The sequence below is a fragment of the Nicotiana tomentosiformis genome, chromosome 3, assembly GCF_000390325.3.
Source record: "Nicotiana tomentosiformis chromosome 3, ASM39032v3, whole genome shotgun sequence".
NCBI classification, from domain to species: domain Eukaryota; kingdom Viridiplantae; phylum Streptophyta; class Magnoliopsida; order Solanales; family Solanaceae; genus Nicotiana; species Nicotiana tomentosiformis.
In genome coordinates, this window is record NC_090814.1 from 62,622,541 (window position 1) to 62,634,851 (window position 12,311).

General features: G+C 37.1%; 1 protein-coding gene and 1 long non-coding RNA gene across 2 annotated transcripts; both read left to right on the forward strand.

Annotated features, from left to right (window-relative positions):
* The first annotated feature begins 2,088 nt into the window (after window positions 1–2,088).
* Window positions 2,089–3,142, forward strand: LOC108948077 (uncharacterized). The gene is made up of 3 exons (XM_070198523.1): window positions 2,089–2,282; window positions 2,373–2,731; window positions 2,934–3,142. Exons 1-3 carry the CDS (start codon window positions 2,089–2,091, stop codon window positions 3,140–3,142), a joined length of 762 nt encoding a protein of 253 aa, XP_070054624.1.
* Window positions 3,143–3,430: 288 nt separating this feature from the next.
* On the forward strand, window positions 3,431–5,476 carry LOC138907040 (uncharacterized). Its single transcript, XR_011414743.1, has 2 exons — window positions 3,431–4,314; window positions 4,875–5,476. It is a non-coding gene; the product is annotated as an uncharacterized lncRNA (long non-coding RNA).
* The last annotated feature ends 6,835 nt before the right edge of the window (window positions 5,477–12,311 follow it).

A 12,311-nucleotide genomic window follows, 5' to 3' on the forward strand; every position in this document is an offset into this window, starting at 1 on the left:
ACTACCAACGCTATGTGGACCCTTCAGCAGAAACTGAAAACTCTGGAGAGGAGACTAAGTAATTGGTCCAGGGAGGATATTGGTGATAACTTTTAGAAAGTTATTGAATGTGAATTAGAGGTAAGTAGGCTTGAGGAACTGGATTTATCTACCAACATTGAACAATCCCGAGTAGAGTTAAACAAGGCCCATGCTAAGTATGTGAGATGGATGTTTATGCATAAAGCCCTACTTAAGCAAAATGCCCGGGTCAAATGGCTTGGGGAGGTTGATTGCAATAGTACGTAGGTATTTTCATAATATAATCAAAGATAAAATAAGAAGGTTGCAGCTATATAGAATCAAAAATCATAAAAGGGCCTGAATTCAAGGTGATGGCCAGATGTCCAAGGCAACAACTAGATATTTTAAAAAGTTGTTTAACTTGAGGTATCCGGTTGTAAACATTAGAGTAATTGATTATATCCCAGAACTAATCATAGAAAAGGAAAAACAATGCTCTTTCTGAAATAGGTGGTTAGATGGAGATCAAGAAAGTTGTTTTTGATATGAGCACTCACACTACTGTAGGCCTTGATAGTTTTAATGACATATTTTATCAAAGGTGCTGAAAGTTATCAAACAATATGTGACTAAATTCAATAAGACCTTCTGGTTAGGCATCAAGCAAACTAGGTTCTTTGTTCTTATCCCAAAAGTAGAAGACTAAATCCATTGCTCCCAAAACTCATTTCAATTATCAAAACGAGTTTTTTTATAGGGAGACTTATTATCACTGATAATGTTCTGATGGCCCAAGAAGTTATACATGGGATATCAAAACCTAACATAGGAGGTAATACAATTATCAAACTAGACATCGCAAAAATCAATGATAGAATAACATGAAACTTTATTATAGTTGTGCTAAAAAGGTTTAGATTCTAGGATTAGTGGGTTGAAGCCATAGGGAGGCTTATCTCTGAACTATGGTATTTCATATATCATAAATGGTGCAAATACATGTTTCTTTACGTCTTCTCAAGGTCTGAAATAAGGGGATTCACTTTCCCCTTTATTATTTATTCTTGGTTAATGCAACGACCAAATTAGTCGTTTTGAGCTCTAGTATTCCGTTCGGTAATTTGAGACTTTGAGTAGTTTCATATGATGTATTATGACTTGCGTGTATGGTCAGTTTTAGTTTTTGAGTGGTTCAGGATTGATTTGGAAGAATGACTCTCGATTTGGATGCTTTAAGTTGGAAGAGTTGATCAAGGTTTGAATTTTTGGTAAATGGACTCGGAATCGAGTTTTTAAGATTCCGATAGGTTCGTATGATGATTTTGGACTTGTATGTATGTTCAGATTCGATTTTGGAGATCCCTAGAAGGATTCAACACTATTTGTCGAAAGTTGACAATTTGAAGAATTTAAGAATTCATAAGTTTGACCAAAAGTTGACTTTTCTTTCTCTGGAAGTACATTTGGCATGACAGAAGGGGGATTATCCAGACCATCTTCAACCCTTATAGAAATATGTTGCTCTTCATTTGCAATAACAATGGTTTGATTGAGGATCTTCCAGAAATACCAAATCTTACCATTGTCGTTGGAGATGCATTCTTTAAAACCAAGAAATTTGCGATATCCTTCAATTTTATCTTTGCTAACCATGGATTCCATGATAGCAACAAAAAGGATAGTCACTTCAATATTATTTTGGAGCCAGCAGAGAAGCTTGGAGGTAGGCCTCACAGAATGCACATGAGTCTAGATTTTCAAATGTGCATGGATAACTGTGGTGTAACAGACATTGGTTTCTCAGGACCTAAGTACACATGGTGAAACAATTGGAGGCCTAGGAAAAGAATTTGGAAAAGACTGGATAGAGTCTTCATAAATGACAAATGGGCTCAAAGATTCCAAAAAAGTACTGTCAAACACTTAGTGAGAACTAGTTCTGACCACAGCCCTATACTCATTAAATATTTTAATATTGTCAACAATCACATAAAGTACTTCAAATTTCTCAACTTCTGAACTAAACATGATGGTTATTTCGAGCTTGTTAAGGAAGTATGAGACACTCAACTCAATGGTAACCATATGTGGAAGCTTCATACAAAGCTAAAGCTTCTTACCAAAAGACTCAGTCAGTGGTCAAGAGAAACTATTAGGAACATTCATGAACAAGTTATTAATTGGGAAGAAAAAGTGCAAAGGTTAGAAGAACTGGAGATTGCCAATAACACTGAGGCTGAGAGAACAGAGACCAATAAAGCTCATGCTGAATACATTAGGTTCATGACTATGCAAGATTCCCTAATCACCCAAAAGGCCAATTTCAATTAGTTTGAGGAGGGAGATTGAAATGCCAACTACTATCACAGTAAGATTGTAGAGAAAAGAAGAAGATTGCACCTGGATAGAATCAAGAATCATAAAGGAAAGTGGATTACAGGGGAGGATAAGATTTCTAAAGCTGCCATTAGACATTTTAATGGCCTTTTCAATCTACCGGCATCAAGTCTGGACCCTAGCATTCTGGAATGCATCACCAACAGGATTACAGATAAAGAGAATATCACCCTTAAAGACACTCCAACTGAAGAGGAAATCAAACATGCTGTCTTCAATTTATGTGCATATAGTGCTGCAGGACCAGACGACTATAATGGAACTTTCTTTCAAAGTTGTTGGGATATCATCAAGGAAGACATCATTGCATTTGTACTGGAATTCTTCAGAGGTAAGTCCCTTACTAAGTTCTACACACACACACACACTAGTTTAGTTCTTATTCCAAAGAGTGATGCCTCCCCACTTTGAATGATTTTATACCTATTAGTCTCTTTAATTTCATAAACAAGATCATTTCTAAAATACTCTTTATCAAACTCAATCATTTTTAAGCAATTTGAATTCTTCTAATCAAAGTACTTTTGTTAAAGATAGATTGATTTCGGAAAATATTCTATTAGCGCAAGAAATTGTTCAATCTATTTCTCATACTAATAAGGGTGACAATGTTGTTATTAAACTAAATATAGTAAAAGCATATGATAGAATGTCATGGACTTTTGTTACCTCAGTTCTTTGGAAATTTGATTTCTGTGAACTGTGGTTTGACATGATTCTGAATCTCTTATCTGGCATTTGATATTCCATCATTGTTAATGAAAATAAAAAAAAGGCTCTTTTTACCTCCAATCAAGGACTAAAATAAGGAGATCCCCTTCCATCCTCTCTCTTTATTATTGATGCTGAAGTATTGAGTTGCTCTCTTAACAATCTTCTTTTGGATCGTAATTTTATTCCCTTTTCTATACCTAACAATGATCCTCTTATTAATCACTTGGTGTATCCTTACAATATTGTCATTTTATCTAGTGGCAATGGTAAATCTATTAGCCTCATCAAGAAGGTTATTAATAAATATGAAGCCAGCTTTGGCCAACTTGTGAACACTGATAAATATTTTTTCCTTACTGCCCCTATTTCTTGTGTTGTTAGAATTAATAGGATAAGGAATTGTACATGCTTTATGGATAAAGACTTTCCTTTTACTTATCTAGTTTGTCCTATTTATATTGGAAGGAAGAAGTTAGTGTATTTTAGTAATATGGTGAATAAAGTAATTAAAAAACTTAATGGCTGGCATGGTAAGTTGCTCTCGTATGGTGGTAAGGTGAATTTAATTAAGCATATGCTTCAATCTCTTCCTATATATACTCTCTGCCTTATTTCCTCCCAAAGGAACCTTTAATTTGCTTGAAAAATATTTTTCCAATTTCTTCTGGGGTTTCTCTGGAGACAAAAGGAAATACCATTGCAGATCATGGAAGAACCTTTGTTTTCCCCTGGATGAAGGGGCATTGATGTGAGAAGGATGGATGATATTGTTAACACTCTTTCAACTAAGAGGTGGTGGAGATTTATAACTATTCCATCTCTCTGGGCTACCTTCATAAAGGCATAAATATTATCCAAGATCTCATCCGGCAAGTAAGAAAAGGGCCTCTGATGACTCACATGTTTGGATAAAGATGATACAAGACAGAGACAAAGAAGAGCCTCACATTATTTGGCAGATTAACTCTGGGAATTCTAGTATGTGGTGGGACAAATGGACTGGTAAGGGTTCATTATCCTCACATATGCTTGGTCATAGCAGCCACAAAACTATTGTTAAAGAATTAATCCAAGATGGAATCTGGAATACCAACAAGCTCAAGGAATGGTTGCCAGATGATATGGTTCAACACATGATGAATATTCATATAGGAAAACAAGATATCATTGATCAAGATTTATGGGATCTCACCGATAATGGTAAGTTTTCCAACAAAAGTGCATTATGCTTCTTCAAGAACACAAAAAATAAGGATCATTTCCTTAGCAATGTATGGCATTTTGGTATTCCTTTTAAATTCTCATTCTTAACTTGGAGACTTTGGCTATCTAAGCTATCTTTTGATGATACTATTTTTAACTTTGGTAAGCAAATTATTTCAAAATATAACTGTTGCACTAATCCTAAGCAAGAATCTATTCAACATTTTTTTGTGAAAAGTGATGCAACTAGGTACATTTAAAACTTTATTGGCTCCCTTCTGGGAATCAAACCAATGCAACTACCTATAAGAGGATTGTTGAATCAATGGTGGCAACAGAAATACAACAATGCTATCCATAAGAAAGTTCACCAGATCACTCCTATAATTATATTCTGGAAAATTTGAAAAAACATTCGTTCTTGTAAATATGGAGATAAAAAAAGATTCAATTTCTTCAAAATGAGACATCAAGTATGCTGGAACATTCAGGCTGCTATCCATAGATTCTATACTAATTGCAAACTAACATTGCCTTGGGTCAATTTATGTGAGAAGATGATGAAATTACAACCTATTCTGGAGGCCATCATTGTATGCTGGGAGAAGCCTCATTGCAACTCCTTTAAACTCAATACAGATGGAAGCTTTTTAGAAGGAAATGACATTGCAGGCCTAGGTGTAGTTTTGAGGAATGATCAAGGCGACTTCATTATAGTTTTTTGTTTTCCACTGCAAACTGCAGCAGTCACAATTGTGCTGAAGCACAAGCGGCCTTTTTTGGGATCAACTGGTGTACCACAAATGGTTATTCTAACTTCACCATCGAACTCGACTCTACGTTGGTAACGGATATGCTCAAGGATGGGAAAACCAATAAATACAAACTAAAGAAAGTTATTGAGGACACTTCACATATCATGAACCAAGCCTATGTTATCCTATACACTACTTCAGGGAGGCAAACCAAGTGGCTGATCATCTCGCTAAGCTTGCCTTGTCCAGCTCTGTGAACAAGATTTTTCTCTCTTTTCAACAGTTTCCTAGTGGTTCCAAAGGCAATTTTTGTTCTTGGAGAGATTGAAAATCCCTACCATTAGAACAATATATGATAAGGCAATTTGTTTTTAGTTGAGCATGCTTAGTAGTTTTTTTTCAAATAGGGGAGTACCATTATTATACTTCTCCTGTTCTTTTTGAAGGACATCCTTTGTCCTTGTGTTTTAATCTTTGGAGGTAAAGCCACACGCCCCTCCATCATTTCAATATAATACAACACTCCTAGTTAACCTAGGGAATTAATATAAAAAAAAATTATTGGACACCAATTGGTATTCCGAGACTTTGAATAGGTCTATATTGTTGAATTGAACTTGTGTGCAAAATTTGGAAGTAATCCGAAGTTATTAAGTGTGATTCGGTGTCACGATCCCATTTTTCCTCCGTAGGAAGTTGTAATGGTACCTAGTCTCTACAACTAGGTAAGCCTAATATTTGATAACAATTAAACAAATGTAAATAACAAAATAATCAACCCAGTTTGATAAAATCATATAACTACTAAAAACAAAAATCTCAACCATACAATTTCCAAGAACTGTATGGAATAACTAAAGCATCTGGTACATCACTGTTTGCGAGAAAATACAATAGTAACTGAGAAAAAGGGAAGGGGACTTTGAGGCCTGCGGACACCGAGTAGGCATACCTTGAAGTCTTCGGTAAATGCAGCTAGCAGAAAAATCTCTATCTACCGGCACGAGTAGACGTACCTTGATCTGCATAAAACGATGTGCAAAAGCATAGTATGAGTACACCACAACGGTACCTAGTAAGTATCAAGCCTAACCTCGGTAGAGTAGTGACGAGGCCAGGTCAAGACACCTACTAGGATATGAAATAGATAGTATAAAATAAAATACAGATATAAAATGCAAAGTAAGAAAGCAACTAATACGGAACAATATGATAGCATGATCTAATATCGGAAAATCAACAGTAGAAATAGCATAAAAGAAGCAACTATAGGACTACAATGATCATGTACGGACAACAACTGATAGAACACTAAGGAATGAAATAACAGATATATTTCCCACCAAAACACTTTGCAAGGTGAAATAACAACAAGAATCACATCGAGGTACCGCCTCGTGTATAACAAAATCAAAACCGAGGTATCACCTCGTATAATAAAGAATCACAACTGAGGTACCGCCTCGTAGTCACTTTTCTTAATTTTCAATCACAATCTTTCCTTATACTGCCGCGTGAGCCTTACATTTGAAAATAGATTTTGAAAATACTTTTCCTGAAATAGCTACACGCACTTTAGCCCACCTTATGACGCGGTGTGGCTTCACGTAGTTCCCCTACAAGCAATCACGCACATAAGTCCCACCTTATACCGCCGCATGCACATCAACCCATACCTTATACCGTCGCATACGCATCAATATTATATCACAATAACAACTTGCACCACTAGTGCCCACATATCACAATTTGTCAACAACAACAATATCAATGTCTATACAACAATAGCACATGGCTCCACCACAACGTATACAAGAATACCAACAACAATAATGGATGAAAAATGCTCAATAAGATAGATGTTTCAACAATAACCAGCATCGCCTCAATATATTAATGACTTTCACCAATTCAACCCCAAATAACTCAACAATGAGAAAATTATGTATAACCACAATATTAGATAAGACTAGCTCACAATAGAGGAAATAATCTTCAATAATGAATCTCAAATAATGGGAGTCAACAAGTAAAGAGGGCAACATGAACAATTAATTCAAACAATTATAGATAACAATGAAGAGATAACATGTAACAATAAAGGGGCAACAAGTTCAACTAAAGCATGAGAGCAATTTAGCAAGTAAGATGTAGAACAAATACTAAACAAGTCAACTAAGGTATTTAAGAATAATCTAACACAATTAAGGATGATTTGACTATGAGAATTTAGAACATAATATATCATTTCAATTAAAGCACGAAAATAGTCTAAGTAGCCTAAACCGGTCAAATACTATGTACAACTTGTGTGCCCACTCGTCACCTTGCGTACCCAAATTTTACTTAGCACAATTGAATCAAACAATACCAATCCTAAGGGGTAGTTCCCCCCACACGAAGTTAGGCAAGACACTTACCTCAACTAGGCCAATTCAACACTCGAAAATAGCTTTTCCCTTAAAATCGCCCTTCACATGGCTCAAATCTAACCAAAATTGACTCAATATTATCAAACAATGCTAGGAAATTCAATTATAATAGATACAGTTAAGATTTTTACATTTTTCTCAAAAGGTCAATAAAAGTCAACCCGAGGCTCGCCTGGTCAAAACCCGAGTATATGTGATTAGTTCCGAAATCCAAGTCCAAATCGACTCTCAAAACTCAATTTCTTATTTTTTAAAATCTTGACAAAGTTACATAAATTTCTACTTTGATTCACATGATTTTGATGTTAAAATCTAAGATATATTGATGAAATATGATTATAAATAGATTAGAATCACTTACTCAAGGTTTGTTGATGAAAACCCCCTATCCAAATCGCCTCCTACCGAGCCTAGGGTTCAAAAATGAGAGAATGAACTCAAAAATCCCGTCCCTCGGCTTTTTGATCAGTTGCATATGTCGCAATTGTGAACCCTCGCAATTGCTAACAAAGCCTCGCAATTGCGGCACTGAAGCTTGGGGAAACACTTCGCAAATGCGAAGACTGGATCGCATTTGCCACCACTGTTGCCCTCGCAATTACGAACATAGCCCATCCCAGAAACCTTCGCAAATGCGAACACTGTGTTCACAAATGTGAACCCAACAGACTTGGCCTGCCTTCGCAAATGCGAACCAAAATCTTGCAAATGCGAGATCAGAGGCCTGCAAAAAAACTAGCAAACTTAGATTTGTAACAACACTCCGCTAAGCGTCTGAAACTCACCCGAGCCATCGGGGCTCCAAACCAAACATCCACACAAGTCTAAAAATATCATACAAACTCGCTCGCATGATCAAAACACAAAAGTAACATCCAAAACTACGAATCGAACTAAAAATGCATGATTTTCAAAGAGATTTTCAAGAAATTCTAAAATTTCAACTAAAAGTCTGAATCCTATCAAATCAACACTGAACAAAACCAAATTTTGCAGACAAGTTCTAAAAGCCATAATAGACCTATGCCAAGTCCCAAAATCAAAGTCCGAGCTCAATAGCTAAAATTTAACCTACGGTCAAACTTTTCAACTTAAAATTGCCAAATTTTAACAAATCAACACAAATCAACCTACGGACTTCCAAAATTAATTTTGGGCATACGCCCAAGTCCGAAATTACGATATGAAGCTATCGGAGTCATAAAAATACAATTCCGGGGTCGTTTTTACAAAAGTCAAAGTTTGGTCAACATTTTCAAACTAAAGCTTCTAAGTCTAGAATCAAAAGTCCAAATCAACCCGAAAGCTTCCCGGAACGAAACTAATTAACTCCAAAAGTCATAAAGACATAAACACACACGTGTGAAGCAATAAAAATGGTAACAGGGCGCAATTACACAAAATGACCGATCGGGTCGTTACATTCTTCCCCTCTTAAAACAAACGTTCGTCCTCGAATGTGCATAAGGACATACCTAAAGTGGTGAATAGATGAGGATAACGACTCCGGACATATCGGATGAACCCTCCATTGAACCTTCACTGAAGCAATATCCTTTGACCTCAACTTCTGGACCTGCCGGTCCAAGATGGCCACCGGCTCCTCAACATAAGACAAATCCTTATCCAACTGGAATACTGGATGAATTGTAGCTAGACTAGGTGGTAGTGCAATCTTGTACGCCATCTCTCCAATCCTCTCAAGAATCTCAAAAGGTACGATATACCTAGGGCTCAACTTGCCCTTCTTCCCGAACCTCATAACACCCTTCATGGGCGAAACCTGGAGCAAGACCCACTCTCCAACCATGAATGCAACATCACGAACACTCTAATCCGCATAACTCTTCTGTCTAGATTGGTCTGTGACAAGACGATCTTGAATCAATTTAACCTTTTCCAAAGCATCCTGAACCAAGTCTGTACTCAATAGCATAGCCTCGCCCGGCGCGAACCAACCCACCAGAGACCGACATCGCCTCTCATATAAGGCCTCATACGGAGCCATCTAAATGCTCGACTATTAGTTGTTGTTGTAGGTAACTTCTGCAAGAGGCAAGAACTCATCCCAAGAACCCCCAAACTACATCACACACGCACGGAGCATATCCTCCAATATCTGAATAGTGCGCTTGGGCTGTCTGTCCATTTGAGGGTGAAATGTTGTACTCAACTCCACCCGTGTCCTAAAATCACGCTGTACGAACCTCACAAAACCGCGATGTAAACTACGTACCCCGGTCAGAGATGATAGATACCGGCACACCATGAAGTCTGACGATCTTTTGAATATAGACCTAAGCCAGCTGCTCTGAAGAGTAAGTAGTCACCACTGGAATGAAATGAGCCGACTTGGTCAACGTATCCACAATCACCCGTACTACATCGAACTTCCTCTGAGAGTATCCACTCTGGAATCTCTAGCCTCTAAGCAATCCACCTGGTCCCTGATGTTCATACTTCACATGCTGACAATTTAGGCATCGAGCTATATACTCCACTATGTCTTTCTTCATCCTTCTCCACCAATAGTGCTACCTCAAGTCTTGATACATCTTAGCGGCACCCGGATGAATGGAGTACCGCGAACTGTGAGCCTCCTGAAGAATCAACTCATGCAACCCATCTACATTGAGCACATATAGCCTACCCTACATCCGTAATGCCGTCATCCCCGATAGTGACCACCTTGGCATCGCCATGCTGAACCGTGTTCTTGAGGACAAGAAAATGGGGGTTGTCATACTAACGCTCTCTAATACGATCATATAGGGAAGACCTAGAAACCACACAAGCCAAAACTCGACTCGGCTCTGAAACATCCAATCTAGCAAACTGGTTGTCTAAGGTCTGAACCTCCAATGCTAATGGCCTCTCTACTACTGGTAGATATGCTAAACTACCCAAGCTTTGTGTCTTTTGACTCAAGGCATCGGCCACCATATTGGCCTTCCCGGGATGATATAGAATGGTGATATCATAGTCGTTAAGTAACTCTAACCACCTCTGTTGCCGCAAGTTAAGATCCTTCTATTTGAATAGATATTGTAGACTCCGATTGTTACACCCTATATTTTTGTATGTAAAAGTGCATCGTAAGCAAACTAATATAGGACCAAAAATGAGATAATATTTAAAAGTATATAAAGTAATTTAATCATATTACCTCTGAGGTTACAAATATTGAAGATCATGAACAACAAGTACAAAGAGGGTTGGAAGGTTCAGAAGCTAAAGCAATTGAAAAAATAATGTTTCGTCAAAAGTCGACAAGTTGGGAATGTTATAACATGTACCTTTGGGGTGAGACTAGGGTGCTTAACATGATAAGGAGATTATGTTATGATTTATATTAGTCTTATGACATCCGTGTGTTATGTTTTGAAGCCAAGCAAGTTGTGGAACAAAAGTCGATGAAAGTCATCACAAGTTACATTCATAAGTTTTACTGAAACTTTGGGTCAAATGTAACTGTGATTTTCTCCCAATATACTTAGAGTTATGGGATGTTCCACCAAAGATCTATGAGTCTATTTTCCAACGCATTAAACCGTTTGTCAATACGACATTGGAGTAGAAAGATATGGGCATTTGTGCGATGCTGCGCAAGCTGCTAGGTGACAAGTAGGTGTGTCACCTACTTGCTTAAATGAGAGCCCAAAAAATGGGCCATTTCGGGTCGTCCAAAGAGACCTTTTAAAGGCCTATTTTCTTCATATATTAGACTTAAAATAGAGCATAATAACCAGACATAAGCTGTGCAAAAAAAATCCTCCCAAAAATTTCCCACAAACCTTAATTGATTTTCTCTCCCTTTCAAGTTCTAATTGGAGGTAAAACCTAGAGTTTGAAGAACCAAGATAGGAGCTGAGTTATCCAAAAAATAAGGTGAGTTTACTGCTCTCTTTCATCCAATTTTTCTTCTGTAAATTCATGGTAAGTCGTTCTATACTTGTAAGAACTCACGAGACGGTGATCGGAAGCCGTGAGTTCGAGTTATTCACTTGTAGCGGACTGTTTTGTGTTGCTATTGGGCTGTGTGTTTTACTACTGTTTTGTGGAGTTTTGGAGGAGGAAGGGGGTTTATAAACACCATATAAATTTAGGGTGGTTGGCTGGTCGTTCGTCATAACATTTTCGGGTCGTTTGACACTACTACGGTGGTCGTTTTGTGTATGAAGAGATTGGGGTATGTTGGGCTATTTTGTAGTATTTGATGGTGTATATAGGGCGGGAAAATGATGTATATATGTTGTTATTGTTCTGTTCTTGTATTGTTGGTGTTATCTTGAATTTGGAGGAAGTAAGGATTATAGGGGAGATGCTGCCCGTTTTAATATAAAATAAGTTTGTCGTTCGTTGTGCGATAGTTGTACCTTTCATAACTTAACGATAGTATTATTATCATTCTTGTAGATTAAGGTGAAAAGAGGTGAGTTAAACTTGGTGATTGGAAAGATTGTGATAAGGTATGTTAAGGCTAAGCCCTTCCTTCATTTTGGCATGATCTCGTAGCTACATGTGTTAATAATGAGACATAAAGAGAAGTTCGTATTCATGAATTTATTCACATTATTCTAGTCTCATAAGTTACAATATTATTCCTTATCGGGACTTCATATTCAGTTTAGTTTTGTCTTTATTCAGTCAAGAGAGCAGAGGGTCTATATATATATATATATATATATATATATATATATATATATATATATATATATACAGTATTACACTATTTTCACCACCATCGAGCTATAATCGGTGGGCAGGCCCCTATTGGGCAACCTCTGATCAGATGATAAGTTATATA